General features: G+C 45.9%; 7 protein-coding genes across 7 annotated transcripts; 2 read left to right on the top strand and 5 right to left on the bottom strand.

Annotated features, from left to right (window-relative positions):
• Positions 1-577: 577 nt before the first annotated feature.
• On the bottom strand, positions 578-937 carry DFJ58DRAFT_730779 (uncharacterized protein; the record flags this gene model as incomplete). The annotated part of the gene is made up of 1 exon (XM_041385945.1): positions 578-937. The coding sequence occupies one exon, from the start codon at positions 935-937 to the stop codon at positions 578-580; it is 360 nt and encodes a 119-aa protein (XP_041241167.1).
• A 4,491-nt stretch (positions 938-5,428) lies between these two features.
• On the bottom strand, positions 5,429-5,713 carry DFJ58DRAFT_664189 (uncharacterized protein; the record flags this gene model as incomplete). The annotated part of the gene is made up of 1 exon (XM_041382417.1): positions 5,429-5,713. One exon carries the CDS (start codon positions 5,711-5,713, stop codon positions 5,429-5,431), a length of 285 nt encoding a protein of 94 aa, XP_041241166.1.
• A 6,602-nt stretch (positions 5,714-12,315) lies between these two features.
• Positions 12,316-14,500, bottom strand: DFJ58DRAFT_730776 (cytochrome P450; the record flags this gene model as incomplete). The annotated part of the gene is made up of 14 exons (XM_041385944.1): positions 12,316-12,505; positions 12,559-12,588; positions 12,639-12,761; positions 12,812-12,858; positions 12,924-12,949; positions 13,003-13,089; positions 13,146-13,179; positions 13,229-13,249; positions 13,301-13,426; positions 13,477-13,726; positions 13,790-13,915; positions 14,081-14,108; positions 14,161-14,258; positions 14,319-14,500. The coding sequence occupies 14 exons, from the start codon at positions 14,498-14,500 to the stop codon at positions 12,316-12,318; spliced, it is 1,368 nt and encodes a 455-aa protein (XP_041241165.1).
• A 706-nt stretch (positions 14,501-15,206) lies between these two features.
• On the bottom strand, positions 15,207-15,635 carry DFJ58DRAFT_664192 (uncharacterized protein; the record flags this gene model as incomplete). The annotated part of the gene is made up of 1 exon (XM_041382418.1): positions 15,207-15,635. A coding segment is annotated over one exon (429 nt), but the record flags the coding sequence as incomplete, so codon positions are not given.
• A 3,026-nt stretch (positions 15,636-18,661) lies between these two features.
• On the top strand, positions 18,662-18,853 carry DFJ58DRAFT_634149 (uncharacterized protein; the record flags this gene model as incomplete). The annotated part of the gene is made up of 1 exon (XM_041381249.1): positions 18,662-18,853. A coding segment is annotated over one exon (192 nt), but the record flags the coding sequence as incomplete, so codon positions are not given.
• An 83-nt stretch (positions 18,854-18,936) lies between these two features.
• On the bottom strand, positions 18,937-19,700 carry DFJ58DRAFT_730772 (uncharacterized protein; the record flags this gene model as incomplete). Its single annotated transcript, XM_041385943.1, has 3 exons — positions 18,937-19,375; positions 19,428-19,565; positions 19,621-19,700. The coding sequence occupies 3 exons, from the start codon at positions 19,698-19,700 to the stop codon at positions 18,937-18,939; spliced, it is 657 nt and encodes a 218-aa protein (XP_041241162.1).
• Positions 19,701-20,937: 1,237 nt separating this feature from the next.
• On the top strand, positions 20,938-21,875 carry DFJ58DRAFT_843694 (uncharacterized protein; the record flags this gene model as incomplete). The annotated part of the gene is made up of 6 exons (XM_041393003.1): positions 20,938-21,081; positions 21,103-21,186; positions 21,299-21,552; positions 21,601-21,700; positions 21,748-21,774; positions 21,825-21,875. 6 exons carry the CDS (start codon positions 20,938-20,940, stop codon positions 21,873-21,875), a joined length of 660 nt encoding a protein of 219 aa, XP_041241161.1.
• Between the last annotated feature and the right edge of the window lie 662 nt (positions 21,876-22,537).

Here is a 22,537-nt window from a genome sequence, read left to right as displayed (position 1 = left end):
AGACTGTAAATCTGAAAGTCCGACGCGAAGCTGTGGCATTGCCGACTCATAGATTCAGAGCGCAACAACAAAATGGTGAAAACAGTGTGCTGAATCTGCTGATGGTCTTGCTGCATGGCAAGCATCCAAAAAACCAAGGACCAAATAGGTTCTAATTCCAAGTCACAGAATGACGAAAATTTCGAAAACACTGTATCAGCGCCCAGTTTCATTGCAGAGGATGTACAGATCCACCAGAATTGACTATTGGCAGGTACAGGTCCCCTTGGGGGACTTCAGACATTAGTATCTTGTCAAACAATATGTCCCTGCAACTTGCAAGACTATTTGTGTATTTCTCAACTTTATATACACTTTATATCACAGATCCATCATAGCATAAACACAACTTTTCATATACACCACCACTACATACACTCTGGCATGTTCGACAGATTTGGCATCGACCATCTTGCACAGCATCACACTCTGTCACCTCACGTGAGGTTTGTTGCTTTTTCGTGACTTCTACCTTAAGTCAAACCAGCTGATATTGTTATTGATGGCGTCAAAATTTACATTTCTATGTACGCGAGGCTTAATGTGGGAGGTGTGCAACCCATCCACACTGCCTAGTAACTGGGCTTATGCTCATTGCGGCAGAACCCTCGCCATCGTCAGGCGCGATGCCTGCACTTTTGCCTACCCTTAAGGATAGGGTGCTTGCTTTGGATGGGGCTCCCAGAGCACCCATCCACGAGTCTGTTGAGAGTTGGTCGATAGTCGGGGGTTCAGCCCCCCTACTGCTCGATCTCTCGGTTCCAGCGATGATTAATTCATCACGAGTCCATGCGCTCTCAACACCGAGGTGGAGAGCGCCTGCGTTGAGGCTCAACCCGCCTGTTGGGGTCGGGGAGCCGAGTGGATAGGTACCAGGTACATTTTCTTTTGTCGACATAGTTGCGGGAGTTGTTGGGAGATAGGGGTAGTGAGAAGGGTCGTCGTTTCAAAGGGTGATCAGTCCTTTGAGGGCGGCGGCCGTAGTATGGAGGTAGATTTAGATTTAAGGAAGTTCAAAATATGTGGCACTTGTAAAGTGTTCACACGGTAAGAGTTGACTTCAAGTGAATAAACTTAGGTTTCGAACGAGGGAGAACTGTCCGAACTAAATCATATTCAGGGGGGAAAGGATCAACTACCCTAGCAGTAGGTAAACAAGGCTTTATATACTGTAGGGTTCTATGTCTGAAGTAATCTCAAGAAAAATAAGGAAGGTAAAGGAATAAGGAGGATGCCAACGAGGTTATTGGTTGTTAGGACCAATAACCGAGGTTAGCTTTTGACGAGCGTAACAGCAAGTCTTCTGCAAGTTGCTTCGATCGATCTGACGATAAAAGTCAAACGGCAAGAAACGAGTACTATGGAGCTCTCCATCGTCGATCTATGACTTGCCGAATAAGATATCTAAAATATCTCGTGTGCTTTGGTATCCATTCATATATATTCCCACTGGCGGGGTCCTGTTAGTTACCAACCACGCTCTAGAGATTTGAAACCCCGGGATAGTCCTAGAATGCTCCCTTTGGCTTCAGTGGCTTCGTTACACTGGGAAAGTTGCTCCGTAAACACCCAGCACATTGCAATGGACGCGACACTTGCCAAGATGCAAATGAGATATGCCTTCGATTGTGTTCTCCATAGAGGCCAACTGAGTATTTGTTGTAGCGCATTCAGCCCAGTAGTAGTCTCGTTCCTTGACAAGGTCTAGATTCTCTTGTTGAACATTCATTGTTTGGATGAGGAGACAGAAAGATTCTTTGGATCCCAAGACTTGGCGGAGAGAGGAGGGTACCTGGTTTCTCGAAAATCCGCAGCTGTCTGTCTGTACATCCAGTCTGTCCGGTCAGCGAGAGCCATTAATTGTGAATATGTTGATAGCACTGGCCAGCGTTACAACGGTCAAGCTTACGTGTGCACTTTGAAGCATTCATAAATTTAATGGTGTCACCTCCCTCAGACTGGTAATCCATCGTACACCGTATATATTTTGCAGCTCAGATACAGTTGCAACAACAACTTGCTTGAGCTAACTTGAGTACCACGGACCAGATTGGCACAGTTAGGATGGGGAAGTACATCGAGAGTGTTAGCAGTGGGTGGTTTTACTGACTAATTCATGCCACATGTGAGTCCACTCCGCCATCGAGGAAGGTTGCTGGCTGGAGGGTGGAAAAGTGGCAGGAGCAAATGTCCTCGAGTCTGTGGTAGCCCTCCGAACTTTGTTATGACACCTTTGATCTGAATCAATGTGCTGACAGTAGGTCGTCTTGCAGCACATGTCAGTGCTGGTGGTAGTAGAGTGTTCGAGAATTTGAGGTGTCAAATGACTTGAACCAAATAAGAGGGCGCTGGGCATCGCAGTGGTCCCACACATTTACAAAAATTTCATGCCTCAGGTTAAAGAAACAAGTGGTAGCTTGTAAGTAGTATGGGTCTGGAAAATGTTTTTGGGGCAAGAACCTTGGATGTGCCAGGAAGGACAGAAGGGCTGTCAGGATTCAAGAATTCTGTTTTCTTGAGAGAGACTTTCTATACTTCGTAGCGAAGGTCCTGTCAGATCAAAGTGTATTTTCATATGCGCTTGCACAAATACATTACGGAGATTGAAGCTGTCCGGTTACTGCGGCCCCCAAACAACTGTGTCCGAGGCAGACAAAGTGCGGTTATTGCCAATATCACCTGCTGCGGTAGGAGCTTTCGACTCATGGGTCTTGTACCACTGCGTAGGATGGGTTTGAAAGAGAGAAGACTGAGGTTAGCATATCAATGTATGAGGAGTGCACATATATTTTATACTTGGCCGAAGAAACAGCTGTGTCAAATCAGGGTAAGTGTTAAGACCGTACTCAAGTAGTATCGGATCCGAAGGGCTTCGGCCTCAGCTCGTGCGCTGTGCCCCTTTCTTGAGTCTTGCCCCTTATTTCAGAGAGCTAAAGTATCGTGTCTAGTGAGACGGTTAAGTATTGTAATGGATAAGTATTGCAACGGATCCATTAAGACTTCCGGATATCGAACGTATAGAGTAACGGCTAATCCGGATCGGATCTGGACTAGAAACTAACGGGTGAGGACTGTCCGAAGACAGAGGCGGATATGTAGACTATAGGAATCTATCCTAAGTCTCGGAGTAGACAAGAGTAGCGTACTCAAGTCCGGACGGATAACGGAGGGACTTTAGAGTCCAGACGGAATGAGTGCAATCTAAGATGATATTCGAACTGATCTACTACAGCGCATATACAAAGGTTTATATACTACGGATAGCTAACGGAATGATCAATAAGCAAAGGTGCGAGGCTATGTATGAAAGTATAAGCAAAGTCTAAGTGGAGCGTATTGGTAAGTCGGATGGATCACGAATCATGAACCGGGAATGAAGTACAAGTAAAAGCGGATTCATAAGTGTAGTGGATCAGTAAGCAAAGCGGAAGTAAAGGATAACCAGTATACCGGTGTACAGGAATACCGAAAGGAGATGAACGATAGTTAGAGTTATATGAACAGGAAATGAAATACGAATCAAAGTGGATCTGTGGACCGGACGACGGATATGTTCATCGGATCTGGATCGGATCTGAGATCCGGATCATCGGATCTGTCACCGGATATATGGTGTATGACAGTAAGCCTAGAACCACCTGGCCACTACATTGTCAATATCCATCGCGGAACGAAGAAGGTGTGCTAAAACATAGATAAAATCATGTGTCAGGAGGAAAACAATAGCTGGGGTACAACATCCACGGAGGGCATGAAAGACTGAATGGAAATGTGCTGGGCAATGCAGTGACAATACACCCAAGCAGCTATAGTACAATATACATGAGGAAACACTGATCACTAAACTGTGTCAAGTCAAATTTGTCAGAAGGGCAAGCGGAGTTGGTTACCTTGTTTACCAAGGTCACCAAGAGGCATAATTGTGGCGCGAGTGTCCAGAATTTGACACTCCGTCTCAACACTGAATCAGCTCCCGCGACATTCTTGGCCGTAGTAAGTACAAGGTATCTGGTCGAACGCACAAAGATTCTTTCTGCGCTGGGGTGTCTCGCATGCAAATGCATTGAAATATCAATATTATCTGTTCTAATGATTACATCCCGAGTTTCTTCTTTTCTTCCCACCAAATTCTCGTCTCTTTATCCAATCTCTCCAGCCTTTTGTCCTCCACTCTGAGATATTCACACGGATGTGTGGTAAACAAGTGCTTGTCAAAGTCTCAGAGCAAACATATATTATCTTTGCCATGTCCACGTGATAGTGCAACATATGTGTTAAACAGAGTGAGTTTCACGCTGGGTGGAGTGCCAATGTCTATTATTGAGTGGCTAATTGTTTGTCCTTGTGACCTGTAGTCAGTGAATGCATACGTGGATGTCAGTGGCAGCTGGCTACGTGTCACTGTCTTCTTTTTGCCCCCAGGTGTGTGAATGCTGAATGTTTTCTGCATCGGCGTTATCGGTAACACACCTTGCTCTAGGCTCTCAAGTTTGGCTGCCTTCATGCGGTCTAGCTTGACAAGAACATATGCTGGAGGATATTGTAGTTTGGCCCTGGCACTCGTCCCCGAGTATGCTGTTTCTCTCTCGTCCAAGACTATATCCACGATCTCCCCCTGTGCTCCATTCGCCACATCAAGGTCTGTCTCAATGTTGAATGTCACCATCACCTTCAACCTGATCGCAAGTTCAACCTCATTTGGCAGTCCTCCCCTTGCTCCTCGGCTGCTTCCTTTCTTTGGCTTCATTGCCACTGCAAAGTGCTCTTCTAATGTAAGTAGGCGTCCATGGATTGTGTCGTATGCAGGGGATACTAATAATTGGCTGTTTGTTCTCTTGCAGAATTTGTGACCCATGGCAACATTCCATCACGTGCGCACAGCATGACGGGGTGTTATGAGCACCGCGCTATTCCATAGAGCTGTACCAAAATTTGTCGGAGGACAGTTTGGATTAGTGACAATGTGCGAGCAAAGCAGCTCAATGTGGTGTTTGCGACAGTTCCCATAATGAACATGTTGCAATAGATCATGCCACTCAGGATCTGTTACTCACACTTGTTCCTTCAATCGGACCACTACTGTAAACTCCTCATAAAATTTTCAACCCAGCTGCTCGTCTGTGGTGTCTCTGGCTGTGTCGCATGGCCAGAATAGTGGGGCAGATTTGTGATTTGCTACAGGGGGAAATTGATGGAAATCTCCAATGATAATGACGTGGAGACCTCCAAATGCCTTGTCACTGCCGCCAGATCCAGACTTTGCAATTGAGAGTATGCATGACAACTTCGCGAGAAAAGCACGCCCAACCATTGAAACCTCATCAACAATGAGATATAGCTTGTCTGCCCAGAATGCTGTAAGCTTCCTCTTTACACGAGCGGACTGGTTTTAATTTCCCTTGACTAGTATGCAGGCTACTATGTGCAGTGTTTTTCCACCAATAAGAGATGCTGCAATGCCTGTATATGCAGCTTTCACCAGACGCCCTCCAGCTCCATGAGCAACAAAGTTCTCCGTGATGGTTTGAATAGTCTTTGATTTGCCAACGCCTCCCTCTCCAGGAATGATCATTAGTAGCTGTGGCGGGTTCTGGCCAGCGAGAGTTGCCCTCATATGCCAATCAATGATATTGAAGGCTCGTTGCTGATCAGGATGCAGGCAAGAGGAGTCCATGGGCATAACAGAATCTTGGAGATATGCGACACGCAAATTCGCTAGTGCTTCAACACTCCCACTTTCCATGCCATCTTCATCGTTGTCATTTAGGTTGTCTAACGGGCCCATCATTGTCACGTCACCCTCGCGATCCACTCCTTCATGCAACCTATCTTCACTGTGGCTGTGGTTTACACTGTCGGCCACCAGCTGCTGTCGCCAATTTTCAAGTCATGCAAGATCGTCTCCAGCAGCAATACCAATATGGTGAGTTTGAGACACTGCCCACTCATTGTTATCCACGGTGCTGAACACATTCTTCAGTTGGCCAATGTTCACGGCTGCTATGCCATGCTGTTCCTCACAAACAGAGACTTGAGTCCTCTTGTACTCCTCGAGGCCCTCCTCCGTCAGCTGCACGACCTCGGTGATGAATTCTGGTGGGGGCAGTTCTGAGTCTGACCCAGGTTTGTTGATGGCGTGATGTTGTCGCTGCAACCCAGGACCTTCGCCAACTTTGCTGTTTCCATTCCTCTCCTTCGATTGTCTCTCAGCAGCTGTCTTCCACTCATAATAATACTGAGCACCAGCCACAATGTCTCGTTCCCACATGCTGGCAGTCGCTGTGAAGGCTCAAAATGCTTCCTCCTATGTCTGCTGCTCGGTTTTCAGCTGTGCCAACTGCCGCCAAGGTTTCAACAGGGACAGCATTGAAGCGCAGTAGTAATTGTGGATAACTTCATCATCACTTCGAGGAAACCAGGGCCCGACTATATTAGGGAGAGTGTTATGCCCTGCAGAGCGTGTAACTCGCCAGTGTGTTGAATGTTTTGGATGATCAGATAGGTAGCAGGAGCGAGGATTACGTGGCCGCCCTCTCGGAGATGAAGGTGTTTGTTCTGACATGGACATCACTGCTTGCTGCTTTGGCGCAGTGATTCTCTCCTCGTATGTATTGATCAAGAATGCAAGAATTGACACGTCTTCTGACTCCTCTCCTCTCAGCTGGTAGTCGAGTATCTGCGAATGTGTGGACAGCTTGCCGTTGGAGTCTATTCTAAGGGTAACATCTTCATTGCCCTGTATAAAACAACTCAATTGACTGTATTGACACGTGCCCTTCAGGTGTACTCACAATGTCAACATTGTCGATATCACCTTGTTGGTGCTCATCTGCCTCCGAGTCTGAATCCTCAGCACCTTGTTCTTGCTGGTTGGATGTATCTCTGGAGTAGTAATGGTAAGGAATGATTTACGAATTCACTTGCAGGAACTGACCTCTGCTTCAATGGGACTTCACATATTATGAGTGAGACATAAATGATGTGAACAGATGGTGTCTCCCCAGCCCATCAGGTAAGCCATGACAAGGGGACCAGCAATCTCAGCTTTGCGATTTATAGTGTGGTGGCAGCGAAATAAGAGAAGCCGATTTCGTTCAAAAAGGTCATCATCAGGTGAGGAGTGCTCTTGATGGTACATGAGAGAGTTTGCCATAAGTGCAGAAAGGTTGTGTGTATTCCCCTGCTTCTTGGTTTGATAGGCTGACATGTACCATGTAACATCATTTGTATCAGTGGCCGTTTGTAATCAGCTTGATGTTGTTATTGCAATGCAGTGTCGTCGATATTGTTGGACAATAGTTGTTCAAGTATGCATAGGATCGCCGTGGTCTCCAATTGCCGTGCTCATCAATGACATCATCGTCCAATAACTCCCAAGGTGCCTGTCGCTTACACTCCAGTTTTCCAAACTGATTGATACGAAGACAAGTTGACTGTTTGCAGGTATGAATTTGCTGCGAGCGCACTGCTCGACATTCTTGCTCCTTCAGCTGTGCCTCCCAGTCAGGTAGACCTGGATTAGGAGGGCGAGAGTATGGAAGCTTGCTCTCGCGGGGCATGGCTCGAATGGTATCCTCGGAAAGGGCATCAAGATGTGCCTTGATGTTTTCACGAATATATGCCCTGATGCGCTCGCGGAAATCCTCTGACTGCAAGAGATGACGCATCTCCTCACTATTGGGAGCATCCTTCAGCCAAATAAGTGTATGGATGTGCAACATTCCTCGACCCTGTGATTCAACAACACCAAAATACCCACTCATATGACCAAGTAAGCCCTTTTTGTGCAGAACGTGCGAGCCTTTCACTCTGATCTGGAACAGTGTTTCAAGGACCGTCTCTACAACAAAGAAGAAGACCTTGGCCGCTGCATATGGGTCCTTAGCTATATTGTGTGCTCGTTTATTGCTGTTTGGGCCAAGGAAAGAGTTGAATGCATCCATATTGATATCCTCTCCAACGAGCACCTGGGCAATTGGATCGTGAAGATCGCTTGGGTTGATGGTCAACCAGATTGATGGACCACAGAGAGTCAAACATGTTCCCCAAATCTTTCCTTGATAAGCTGCATGTGAGGGATCTGAGCCCATGACACGCCCACTGGTGGCAAAGACATGCTTTCGGAGAAGGCAAACATGGGGATTACTGATCGGCAATCTGTTCGCCTCTTCCTTTTCAGCCTTCTTCAAATCTGCAACCATCAGCGAAGCCAGAGCCAAAGCATCGCTATCAAAGTCGCGCCGCTTCATCTGTACCCTCGCAGATCCAAGAGCTTCCCACTTCTGTGAAATCCCGAAGATGACAAACGGAAAAGAGTGGTATGTGCGGAAACGCCGATCATGATACTGCAAGGCCCATCGGACATGCTCAGTTGAATCCTATGGACTTCTTTCTCTCTTCCTCAATTTCTCCAATGCCATATGGAAATAGAAGAGGAAAGGCAGCTGCCAGTGGATTGACTATGACGCGGGCCATGGGACTCTCCAGGACAGGGCATGCCAAAGTCCAATACCTGGAGCATGGCTATGGCAAACAGCATATCCCCCTTCTTTTGATGTGTCCTCAATATTTGTGAGTGCAAACATCATCACTTCATTCAATGGGAGGTTGCTTAAATCCACATCTGAAACTCCTAAGTATTGTAAGGGAATTACATTCGCGCCTTAAGATTTTACGTCTCATCAATATGTATAGAGAACATTGGGAGATGTGTAAGTACCGTTCCCTGAAACATCATTCTCCATTATGCTGCCATTTTCGCTCCCCACTTCTCCTAACTCATTGTCGTTTTCCACATCCGGTTCAACTTCGACAATTATAATCAACAATCCAGGTCTCTTCAAATTCCAGTTGCCACTCACCATCACTTGGAATGTACGATGCACGCTCACGTTCTGCTGACCACATCATCCTCCTCATGGCGAATAAGGTCAGTGATTTCATTGGGTACATCATCCTCTAGGCAATGCTTGAAGACGCTCTTGTGAGATTTTGATGTCAGTGTACATGGCATTGTTTGATTTCAACCATCACAGTGCATCATGGACTGCAGAACATTGGACACAAAATGTTGATTTCAACCAGTTTTTAGGTAGCTTCTGCTTCCCTAAAAATGTCACCGCAAGCACAGATGCCAGCGCCACTCCTGGTTGTGGCATCAGTTGCCCTTCCACCATTTTGGTAACTTCCACTTGTGTTCATGTCAAAAAGAGACACAGTTGCCCATAATTGAATGCTGTAGGTGCGCAGGATCGCAACGACCATCCTTCGGAAAAGTTTGGTGATGTAGCATTGAGGATAGTGCCTTGCAATCAGTAGTGATTCCAGAAAGGAAAGTCGACTAAGTTCGAATGGAATAGCACCAACCCAAAGGTTATTTGCCAGCGAAAAACTTCGGTAGAGACTTCGAGACCAATGAGCAGTGACACTCATTGCACACCCATCCCATTGCTGTCGCTCCTGCTCCTTCAATAAAGGTATGCTCCATGAGAATTCCCTCCCATAATTGTTGGCAGGCATGAGGTTTTTGAGGAACAAGAAGTTCTGTTATGTTGGGAATGTCCAACAGTTGATGTTGCTTTCCTTCATGTGTTCAACTTAGTAAGTCTCGGTAATTTTGAACCGTGCTGGGAACTACTTACCATCACTGCTGACTCAACTCTCTCACGCACACTACACAAATAGACATTACGAACGCATCATTGCTTGTTGCTGCTATGAACTCCCGGTAACACACCTTTTTCTCCTCGACAGTTGGAATACTTATGAAGTCCTCAAAGGAGCGCCCTACCATGCTACTTGGAGACGGCTCTTCTGATTAAACAGGCTGGATGCTCACAGCAATCTCAGGGCATGCCGCCTGCACTGGCACAGAAGGTCCATTGCACTGTGACGTCACCTGAAGTACTACTAGTCTGCCAATTAAAAGGTTCGTCATCCCATCTGCAATCCTATTGGTTCTGTCACAACTTACTTGTTTCTTAGCAGACATGCATGCTGCATGACGTTCTGTGTGCTTTGCTTGTGATGCAGAACACTTTCTTGCTGCCGCCGCAATAATGAGTTCCTTGATGTGATCAGGCTGCACATGTAGCAGTGGGAATATGTCCCGCCATGGCATCCGCAGCACACGCTCAGTGATAGTGTAACGAGGGACCGCTGCGAAAATTTCTGCCTTGGTCAGGATATTGAGAGCATCGTCAAAGAGGACATCAGTCAGCATGGTAGCCATTGCTGCTCCGCTTCATGGAAACCGAATTCAACTTCAAAGTCTTATGTTTCTCATTGTGTGATGTTCTAACTTGAATGAGTTGCTCTAGCTTAGTTCTTCCATTGTACATCCTCAGTCAAAGTCTGCAGACCTACATGACATCATGTATGCAGGTTCATCTCTATTACACAGCAACTATTGTGCGATCTATTGCTGCCTTCACACAGTCTAAACTCATTTTAACTTGGTCACTGATGAATTCACAATTATGATCCATTTTAAAGAAGGCAATTTAGTAATCTCTTCATTCTGAACGCAAATCTGATCCAATGACCACTCAACCTTACCTTCAGTGTCAGTCAAACAATATTGACCAGCGCCCATTCACGTCACCAAATGTCGTCACCAAAATGATCACAAAAACTTCCAGGTTTCAAATATTTTGCTTAGACTACATCTGAAGTCACATTGCCATTGCCACTGCTCGCGTGAGTCATGTCCCTGCACGGATCATAATCATCTTTCCTCATAAGATACAGCCAAACAAGCTACCAGTACATTGTCTCCTTAACTTGACACCATCTCAAACGATTCCACAATGCACATGGCTCCGAACACACCTACCACTCCCCCCACATCATCCTCTAGTACTTGTACTCCAATTTCTGCTGCATCCGCAGTATTGGACAAGCTGCAGAATTCTCCTGGAGGGTTCTACACTGCTACACCAAAGCTCGCTTATCGCGCTGAATATTTCCAGGTGAATGGGAAGGCAACATCCTCATTGCCAAGGGTCGAGATGATGACCAAGAATTTATTGTCCGCGGCATATTCCAGATCAGTCGGAATGATTTTTATCTCACGCCAGACGCCAATTTTGATCCTTCGAACGTCTTTCACGGCCGCTTATCAGATGTAAAATTGAGTTGTCGGCTCACTGCAGGGCATAACAACTCGTTTAAGTTTGCATCAGAAGACTTCCCTGCTATTCTCAACAATCTCCATGCCTTCGAGAAACTTGTTCCCAGCAAAAGGGATTATGAGACACTCAGCGTTATCCATGATTCTCTCAGACACAGAACAATTAAACTAACTCACAGCCTCTTCGAAGTGAGTACTAGTTCCTATCACTCGTCAGTCTTCTTCCCTAACAATACTCAATATATCATAAAATAGGCTAAGACAACAGACAACGAAAACCAGCGTGATCCTAATGCGAGTGACAATGACAGAAATGACTCGACCAGTACATACAACAACAATCTTCAACTGTCAATATGCTAATTTATCTATTTTCATTAGCAACGGTAGATAGTAGCCTTGGGTCCGAATTTAACATTGCAACTTGGCCAGTTGCGGAACGGTGTAAAGGTCATTTGGAGGATCTTGTATCCACTCATGATATATGCCTGTTACCAGCATACGACGAGAACCACGTTCTGATCCCACCCCTTCAATACGAATCAAAACTCAAAGGAGCACTTGTGGAAGTTCACATGGCATGTTGCCATCATTGCATCAACAAATCGAAGCACAACATTTTCAATTCCATTTTACAAGAACTCATTGTACTCTCACCACCAGCAGCCATGCCAACCAGCCCCTTTAAACATCACCACCTCAATGCAGGACCTTCAACAGAACGACCCAATAAAGGAAAATGACCAATCAGAGGATCTGGGTCTTCACCTTGAAAATTTGTGGTATGTGTTCAGTCTATTCACTCAGCATTGGCATCATCATTGTTCATACACTAATTACCTTCCACAGTTGAACATTGTGCAGGCTAGTACTCAAAGGATCTCCAAATGTGTAACAAATGTTGTTGTACTACATATATTCCTACCAATATGCTCAAAAATTCATCACTCAATAACTCAAGGATTGCAGCCTCGCACCTCTGTACAAAAATGTATCTCACTATGTAATGTTTGTACACAAAACTTCCCAGAACTTCGGAAGCTCGTTTGCTACTTTAAACTGTACAGAAACAGTAAACAAGGTTACTGCCAACGAAGTTTGGCCCCATTTCTAGTATTGGTATTGGAATATTAATTTATGGCTTCTCACCCAGACTCAGGATGATTCTGCATCATACGCCTAAGCTCCGCTTCTGGAACCCTTGTCTGAAATTCAATAGTGCAAGGGTCATTTAGCATCATCACATTCGTGAACCCCATGTCATCCTGCAGCTTCGTAGGATCCAGACTGAGCTGGAAGGCCCAAAGAATAAGAAGCAAATTTATGAACACTGATCTGTAACATTCCAAATGAGATCGGAAAATCATGTGTGTGGAAAGAACTGTTACCTGTTCGCAACATGTTGACCTGGACATACGCTGGAAGGAAGGGCAATCAAAGAAAGTATATCTTGCAAGACAGTACTTACCACCGACCAAACCCAAATACAAAGAACGTGAGATCGTCTCTCAAGCAACCTTGGTCATTAATCCAGCGCTGGGGCTTGAACGCATCGGGCTCGGGATAGACTTCTGGATCTCGAGAGATGGCCCTGATGCGGTGACAATTTGATAGGTTGTATCTTGAAGGACATCGACTTACCAGTGGTTGCCAGTTACCGTAGTTCCAGCTGGAATGCAATAGTTTTCCTGCTGGCGGATGTCAGATTATCCTGAGGACAACAAATCATTCAGAGAGCACTTGCCCAAATCACGTCTTCAGTAGTTCGGTGAGGAAACCCTGCAGGGTGCTGTGTGGACTTCAGGTGCAGGACCGACAATTCAGAGACTCACCTTCAGGAGTCACTGGTCTCCATCTCAAAGCTTCAGAGATGAAGGCCTCCAGATGAGGAAGGGATGTTTTGTCGGCGAAAGTCGGTGCTTCGGCAAAAAAAAAAAGAATGAATTGACAGAACTATGATGCAAAATCGAGCTACCTTGCTCCCTTCCAATGACTGCATCAAGCTCAACCTGAAACTTTAGCCTGCTCTTCAGGAAAATGTGCGGCCGCCATTAGCACCATGGATATCGCCACAGCAGTCTAGTACCTCATCTCAGTGTATGGTGTTCACAAAAAAGAAAGATGCCTCACAGTTTTGATTCCAGCTCCAAAAAAGGAGCCGGCAAGATATGCCATCTCGGTCTCTGTCAAGCCATAGAGATGCCCATTTTCTAGAATGTATTTTGAAAATGAAGGGCCGATGTCCTCATTGCTCTGCTGTGGAACAACTCAGACATCATGTCGAGACAGCCGAGGCAATGCAGTACCATCTGCAGTTTCACACGGTTCAGCTGGTCTGTGAAGAGTCGCTTGGTCCGCTTGAACTCGTCTTTTAATTCTGGCGCATACCAAGGAAGGTATTTGAGCCACGGTATCAAGTCCACCAAGTAATAACCATGGTGCAGAATTGGATTTAATCTCCTGATGAGCTGGCGAGCTTCTCTGATTTTAGGGTCAGTTGCCAATGTCGGTATGGTCTTCCCATATGCAATTTTCATGATCGCTGTTGTGGCATAACTTCCAAGAACCCGTAAGTAACATGCTATCAGACCCTGGGGCCGCATGTAGGAAACCGCTTACGTTGTCACATGGTTCTGGAAGTTGCATGGATCGTCAAGAATGCTGAGAATCATGGTTTTCGCTTGTGAAATCTGCAGAGGCTGATACGCCTCAGCTGATTTGGGCTGGAGATGCGTATGGAGTGCTCTGCACCGCATCAAAAAGTAAGATGACTGTTTGAGCCTTTACATATCACGGTGACAAACCTACACTTCCGACGGAACCTGTCCCCAGCGTGTGACACAACCATGACCAGCCCGCATGTAATAATTTCTCCAGCAACAAGGCGAGGTCAATCAGCTAGCATTCTACCCTGCTTCTCCATTATATCCACCGCAGCCTGTCATGGAGTGTTGAGTCCAGTGATGCTAACTCCTCATAAAGGGACTAACTTTGTAGCGGCCGATAATTACGACGGTCTGGATTCCTGAGCGAATTGTAATCAGAGGGGCCATACTCGTCAATCCACCGCATGACAGTGGAAGATGCACTGATCAGAAATGTGATACAATTAGATTACAAAATCGAGGTCGCAAATATGAAACTTTACTTGTTAGGTGGTAGGAAGTGACCCCGAAGCCTCCAAGTGGGAGGAGAAGGTGGGAGAGGAAGGCGGCTATCTGATTTACGAAGGTAAGCCCAAACAACCACTCCTATTACCCCAACACAAGCCGCAGCATTGAGAATGAGTTGCGTTTTATCATAAATTGGTAGGTTAGGGAACTGTAGCATGACTGATTGGAGGAGTGGAAAGAGATAGGACGAACCTCATCGAAGATGCATTCAAGTCATTTATGTAAATAAGCCAAACTCTGGGGCCACAGACAGGACAGGAAGAGACGGGTGCCTATGGAAAGCCAGACAACCGCACTCGATTTTTCTTGTGCATGCTTCTCCCGACGCACCATATAAGGTATATGCTTCTACAGGACAGCTGCCACCATGAATCAGACAGCATGCACTGGTTGGTTGGTTATTAAATCCTAGGTTAGGGTTCAGCATGCGAGTTGGGTGCGCGCCGAGGCTTATCCACCAATCACCACACTCAGTGCACCAAACCCATACTTGTCTAACAAGCAGCAGTTCCCAAGGGGTTATTGGACCAAGAAAAATCAATGACAATAGTACTTCAAAACAAGACATCAGGTGACTACATCATCGAGTTCCTCCCTCCCATATGCCTCCAACTCGAAACCAGACCATTCACAGTAATAGTTGCACACGTGTTTCTTCTTGAACTGGCTCACCACATCCTCAATATTTCCATCACTGAAAAGATCTTTGCCTTCAGAAACAGACCTGGAACGAACATGAAAAGTTGAAAGCAAGGTCTCAGCTGGAATACTTACAGGTGTGTTAATATTTGTGGGTCTGTCAGCAACTCTGTGCTACCTGTGGTAGTACACCATGTCAGCCAGCAAACAAACATGAGCGACTTTTACACACCCTGATAGTTGGAGATATACACCAATCCCCCTGTCTTCTCATACTGAACATGTTGAGTAAATGCCAAAAAAAGTGCTGTATTGTACCTATCCTCACCAGGATCAAGGAGAGGATCACAGTCCATGTTGTGAATGAAGTTCACGAAGGTGTCTTGCCCACCTGGAATGAGCTCCTCTAAAAGAAATGCAGCACACATCGAGCATGGTTTGGCACCTGGTTTGGCAATGACCATCTGACCAGGTAGGAAGGATAGCGCAAGTCTGGCATGAATAAAATGAAGACGAGGAATCTCAAATGGAGGGGGGTTTGATGAGGTTGCAACACAGCAGTTAATGAAGGCATAGGTAAGATCTAACAGTGAATTTGCCCAGTATAGGACATTGGCTTCTTTGTATTGCTTGGACAATTCGTTGGCCACAGTGTAGCATCCAACTTTGTATGTGCCTGCCAATGGTCCACTTGGAGGATATACCTTGATGAAAGGTCTCTTGACTATGACTTTCTGGTGTGGTGTGACAATTATTCACTAGTTGGACTAGCGGGACGAGAATGAGCTCAGCAGTGTTAGGGAACAATACTAAATTGGTAGTACCTAGCGAGACAAGAACGAGCTAAGGTACATCAGTACAAGATAAGTGCGAGACATAACAATGATGCATACCTCAGTAGTGTTAGGGAACAATACTGAGGAAGCTCGTACGAGAGCGAGAAGACTATGTACGTAGCGGAATGATTAGCTAAGTCAAGCCAGAGAATTGATGTGCGGAAGTATCATGCGGTACATGGTTCTGAGAAGCATCTACAATGTATGGTGTCGAAGGTGGTCAAGATAACAGATAGATCAAGAGTATGAATTGACTAGCTAACAACAATCATATTGGTGCTAGGCATGTATACCTGCATAAGCATTCAATAGGTGGACCAAAGTTATTCCTCATATTATTCACTACCCCCCCTATCAGCAGTCTTCACTTGTCTCAGCCATAACCCTTGTCCAACGCTATTCCGCACTTTCCCGCACTATGCACGCACATTCCCGCAGCGCTATTCATGCTCCCACGACTTATCCGATGCTATTCCCGCGCTTATAGCGCTATCAGAACTACCAGCAATGTGTCTATTGGAGCATTAGTGCATGTCTGCTCTATCTAGCGCTTGTTCCCACACTTAGCGCTTATCTAGCGCGCTGTTCTCGCGCTCTAGGATTCACCTGAAATGTCGGAATCCATCCATTGTCCATCCTACCTCATTGGTATGTAATTTGCCTTGCCCCGAGTGTGTAACAAGTGCTACAGTCTTATTACATGTATATCCTATCCCTTCCGAGTCCGAGATGGTATAGTTTACTAGTATAAGAAGCCTGTGGTGACTACTTCAACATTACTTCCCTTCGACTGTATTTCCTTCCCTTAGGTTTTACTTAGAAGTAGTCACCCTTTAGTTGCGCTCTATAGCCCCTATTTGACTTTCCTTACCCTTGCAATCAATACCTTTGATCTCACTCACTATCCATTACCCTCCTTTGACTCAGTATCTGCTTTCTTGACTTCTGCTCTTTCCCACGCATTAGCACTCTATCTTGCGACGCGCTATTCCCGCGCTTTAGCGCTCTTTCGGGTCTTTTGATCTTGAGTTGTCCTTAGTAGCTTTTCCCTCGGGTTGAACGTTCTTGCATCTTTGTTGCAAGTATAGCAGCATAGGCAGAGCATTAGACATATACTGGCTTAGTACCTTTACAAGTGCCTAGTCAGGTTGTGTTTCCCACAGCGGGACTGAACCTAGTGGTGCCGTGGCTGGGCATTCTGAAGGGTACTGCTGCCATGTTTGCTAGTGGTGGATTAGTGGGTAAGACGGGAATAGAAGAGGGAACTATTATGACCAGTGCTTGCGGCTGTGGTAGCGAGACTGGATTGGATTGGACAATAACCGCTTTTCTCGATTTGATCAGCTTCTGCGTGGGTAGAGCGCTGATATTTTCTTGCTTGATCGGTCAAGCTTCTGTCATTAAGGTTGCACTTCCTCGTGTGTCTATGGACTTAGGAGGGATTTCACTAGAAGCGGTTAGCGCTGTTAAGGAGGAAAGAGTACTAGCGCTTGCGGGCGTTATGCGCTTGGGCGTGCTAATAAATGCCCCAGGAGGTAAGTTCCTTGGGTTATCTTGTGCCTCGAACTCGTCTGACGATTCGCCTTTCGCAGAGTCTTTTGGTGAAGGTGTGACGGGTGAAGCTGGTGTGCGCGGGTTTGGCGCGAAGAGCGAAAGGTCCAGGCGCGTGGGTTCTGAAAAGTTCCACGCGCGCGCTTAGGAAACAGGGACAAATAGATCTTCTGTGGCAGCGACTCACGGGTCCGAGATTGCGTTCCTGAATTCTTCAATGAAATCTTGTCTGGCTTTGCGCTCGGCGGTAGGCCTGAGTGACCTGCTAGTCCTCTCAGATGATCCCCTCACGGTGGGCTCCAGTTGAGGGTGAGGAATGATAAATGGATACTAGGGGGGAGTGTGTAGTGAGGCTCTCAAGTGCTCCTCTGGAAGCGAGCAACAGTTGTCCCAAGGGGATTGCTACTGAGAATAGATTCCTCTAATATAAGTGAGGGAGATCCAAGACTAGAACTTCGGTCTAGAAAACCTAAGTAGAGCACTAAAGCCTAAATGTGCTGAAAAGAGTATAAACTGCGTGAAGCGCTTTGAATGCGCTGAAGATGCGGCCGCCAAATATAAGGCGCACGCTGATAATTTCAAGTGCAGATAAGAAAACTCGAGTGGATTCAAATAATAACTGGGGCTATGGACTGCGATGCTCATGGAACGGAAGTAAGTATCAAAACTAATTCTAATGTGTAAGTACCGCTAAGTGCTTTCCCATGGTGTGGAGCCGAGCAAGCGAGTACGTACGGTATGTAACAGCGCATAAGTAAGGGTCCATAACACGAATAGTGTCGTACAATGCGGAGTTATTGTCAGCGTGACTCAAACAAAGGAAACACGCACCAATGGACCGGGGAGGACATGGATATGACGTGCAGAGGACAGGCGATGGGATCCAGTGCGCGAGCGGCTGCAAGTGCTTGTAGTGTGGTGCGCCTATAAGGTGCACGGGTCTTCTATCTATGAGAGGGCGCCTATAGTGGAAGAGGGAAAATGCTAGATATGCGCCTGTAGGAGTGTGAGCCTCTACATCATCTGCGAATTCCGAATGGCCAAGTTGCACGATCGAGTTGGAAGGAAAATACTATGACACGTATGCCACACATGGCCCGCAATGTGAAGGTAAGTTGGCACTACTTCAAATTGTGATACTCCAGCTAAAAACAATACTCCAGCTTTGTATCAATGACCGCATACAATTCGGTGAGGTTCAGTTTTATTTTCAGATGAACTTGAATGGAGCTGTCAAAACTCTCACTCTTGTATCCCTATATTTGGCACCTGATTACGAGCTTCTATGAGAGTCTTACAATACTTTATACTCATGCACACATCAAGGCAACGAAGCACTTGTGGTTGTCGAGGTCTTTGCAATTCAAGCTGTCATCGCAATGGTCCCCCATAAGCTCCCCAACAACCCAGAACTTCATTTTTTCCTCGTTGAAAAACCTGGTCTTGATGTTGCTCAATTCGCAGGCCATGTTGATGAGGACGAGGAAGGAGATGGAGATGGAGATGGAGACAGAGACAGAGACAGAGATGAGGTATGAATGTATTTCAAAGTATGTACTACAATGGATCATATGACAAAATAGCCATTGAGTAAGCTGTCCGTTTCGCTCTCAGACTCTGTGGTGCTACCAGTGTCATCTTGATAAGGACAACAAGGAATGTGAGCCATAGTGGGAGTTGTCGGATCACTCTCAGACTCCGTTGCACTGCCAGTATCGAGAGTTTGAGGGAGAATAGTAATGGTCAAGTCAGACTCCAGTGCTGTAGATGTAGGACGAGCTGTAGACATAGAGGGGCATACATTAAAATACCCATCGAGTAAGCTGTCCGTTTCGCTCTCGGACTCCGTAGTGCTACCAGTGTCATCTTGATAAGGACAAGGTGGAATGTGAGCCATAGTGGGAGTTGTCGGATCACTCTCAGACTCCATCGCACTGCCAGTATTGAGAGTTTGAGGGAGAATAGTAATGGTCAAGTCAGACTCCAGTGCTGTAGATGTAGGACACCTTCAAGTGAATTGATTCAATAGCGAGAATTAAGACAAAATAACACACTCACATATTAACAGACTCATTAAACTGTTGTCTCATGAGATGCTCTCGCTCCAGATTTGCAAGCCAGTATGCAGGGTCAACAACAAGATCATCTGATGGTGTCATCAGACCTGGAGGCATGTTGGACTCAGGGAGACTAAGGCTATCATAGTTACAGCATTAAACATTAAGATTTTGACAGATGGAATGTACATTACCTTGTATCGGCATCATAACCTTCAATATCTGGATCAGACAACATGTCAAAAAAGTCTTGAAGAGCCTGTGGTAGTGACATAGCATATGTGAGAGGGACTTAGTGAATTGTGACGCAGCAGTACATCAATCAGGAGTTTGAAAGACTTAATAGTTCGAGTTCTCAACCCAGTAACATCGACGACACCCCTTTCTTCCTGCCACCATTGCGCAACATCCCTTCACTCTCACTTACACACTATGAATAACAACACACATGACTCTCACCAACCATTTAATTTCTCTAGGGATTTCTTGGGACAACTTAGAGATACACCTCAGTATGGGCATCCCACCCCACCAATTGATGGATTTGAATCACCCCCATTTGACTCAGCAAGCATTTCGAGTGGTACATCTTCAGCGCAGCTCCCTTTTCTCTCTGAAGCAGCAGTCACTTGTCCCTGGACTCCAACAATAGTAGTGCATATATGCGTCTTGAGAATCAACTAGAGGAGTCCAAGCAGCACATTCACGCACTCGAGCAACAGAACCATCAATTAGCATGGGATAGAGAACTCCTTGCGGCAAAACTAGACACATTACAGTGAGTTGATTTTTTATGTCATTTACATCCTAACAAAGATTGCAGAGGCTCATTTATCACCCTTTCGAACTCCCTTGGACGCAATCCTCAAGATCCACCAACAATTCCCGCACTAGGATGATGTCAATAAAGAACTCAGTCCTGCGAATTTCCCCTCCATCAAATTTTGGACTCGGTCAAAATGGTCGCAGCACCTCCATGCTGAAAAGAGTGTTACCAAGCTTGGCTTATCCGCAAGCACGCGTGGATCATCCAGACTTGCCAAGGGTTAAAACGTAGCCTGTCTATACATCGAAGGTGCTGATGGGGTGCCCATTGACAGGTCATCATGCGAAGATTATGTGCAACATTTTTTTTGCTTACCTCCATCAGCTCAATCAAGGGAATTTAAAGCTTCCCTCCGGATGGTCGCAAGTGGCACTCGATGTCAAACAAACATTCTACCATACCATCTGGTTGAATTTTGTCGAGTTTTGGTACTGTTCAGACAACTGGAAAGCAGATCTTCTCGCGACACACAACGGCTCGCAGTGGTACAAGTATCATATCACTAATGGCAAGAAGTGCACAAATACAGACTCATCATCATCGCGCAGCAAGAAGCAAAAGTCGAGGAGATTCCACTAGAGGATGAAGAACTCGAGTATGTGGACAGCCTGATGTGACTTCCGTCGTCTTCAACACCCCCACCATCCCTATCCTTGCTACTTCAGAGCTCCCCGTTGAGTCTACCATGCCCGTCGAGCCTAATGTGATCCCCATCATCTTCGACACCCCTACCATCCCTATCACTGCTATGAACCCTGTCTCTCTCGACCACCTCATAGATCCTGCGTTGAAAGCGATCAGTAATCACAGCTCCAGTGATCTGCTTGCAGTGAGTGACACTGTCGCAAAGACTACAGCAGTGGCTGATCCAGCCATTGTCAATCCCACTCACATCAACACACCCAAGGTCCCACCAGCTTCCTTTGTTCCTCAGGTATGTAGCACATCCACCTTTCAATTGATTGGTTCTGACATTGAATACCAAGGTGAAGAATCCTCTTAGACTCAACTCTAGAGTAGCAGGTGTTTCAGGCACCTTCTGACAGACACCTTTGAGCTCATCGACACCATCAATTCCTGCAACACCTATTCCTATTCCCGCAATACCTTCTATTCCCACGACATCACCGACACCACCCATCATTCCTGTCACTGCAGAGACTCCTGCGCCCCCCACCACCAACACAAAATCAAAACCAAAGCCTCGTCCAGTCAAATCGAAGACTCCCGCAGTGCCAAAAGCTCCAAACACGCCAAACAAAGCCAAGGCAATGCATATCCAGAAGACAATCAATGCACGGTGTGTATGTTTTCTCAATGGCAGGGCAATTCTGACAGTCCTCAACAGGAATCTTTGTGCAGCTGCATGGAAAGCCGCTGGCAATCTACTGGGAACAGCCAAACAATTCAAAGGATACTGGGAACAACTTCCCACTGCAGAGAAAGCAGTATGTGTTTTTTTTATTACTACTCAATGATCTGATGTATTCCTCAGGTATTCGAAGCGCAAGCTAAAACATTGGTGCATTTTTTTCTACTAATCAGTATACACACACTAACTACCTTCTACAGCTGGCTACGAGCACATTGGCATCAGTCGCTACCACTGGCAGTGGGCCTTGAGGAAACACTGAGGAGGAGTTCGCTGGATCTGACGGAGACGAGTAGCGAATGGTGGGCATGAGCAGGATCAACAGCGCTGGTTTTTTTTCATCGTTTTTCATTTTCATCATTTTCACTCTGCATCAGTCGTGTTTCGTTCTGCATCAATGTATATCCCTGTGTAGCGATACCTATCATCCAATTCATGTGTTTCATTGTGTATCAATGCGGTTCAACTGCAAATATGAAAACACAAATATTCCTCATTCGTTCTCTATCAATAAAGTTGATAAAAGTCTCATTTTTCGCGATATACATTGATTAATATTGAACTACCAATTTCTATCAACATCTACCAATACATATCCATCTCTATCTTGCTCGTTTTCACTGGGGGTGATTCTTTATCTTTCTTGCACGAGGTTGTACTGTATATGACGGACTAGTAAAATACAGCTGTTACAAACGTACACTGTCTTTAAGCATAGGAAAATGGCGACAGCACTATTTGATTCTCAGATAGGGTATTCAAGGTCCTACAGAAGCTACCTGCCTTATATGGTGTGCCGGGAGAAGCATGCATGAGAGAAGTTGAGCGCGGTTGTCTGGCTTTCCACACTTAATTCATTTGGCAAGCAGGACACAGTAGGCGAACACATGGCATGCGGGAACCAGGCAAGATC

Source organism: Suillus subalutaceus (assembly GCF_016647625.1).
Source record: "Suillus subalutaceus strain FC151 chromosome Unknown DFJ58scaffold_94, whole genome shotgun sequence".
Lineage (NCBI taxonomy): Eukaryota > Fungi > Basidiomycota > Agaricomycetes > Boletales > Suillaceae > Suillus > Suillus subalutaceus.
Note: the sequence above shows the minus strand (reverse complement) of the source record. Positions and strands in the feature narration are given on the sequence as shown.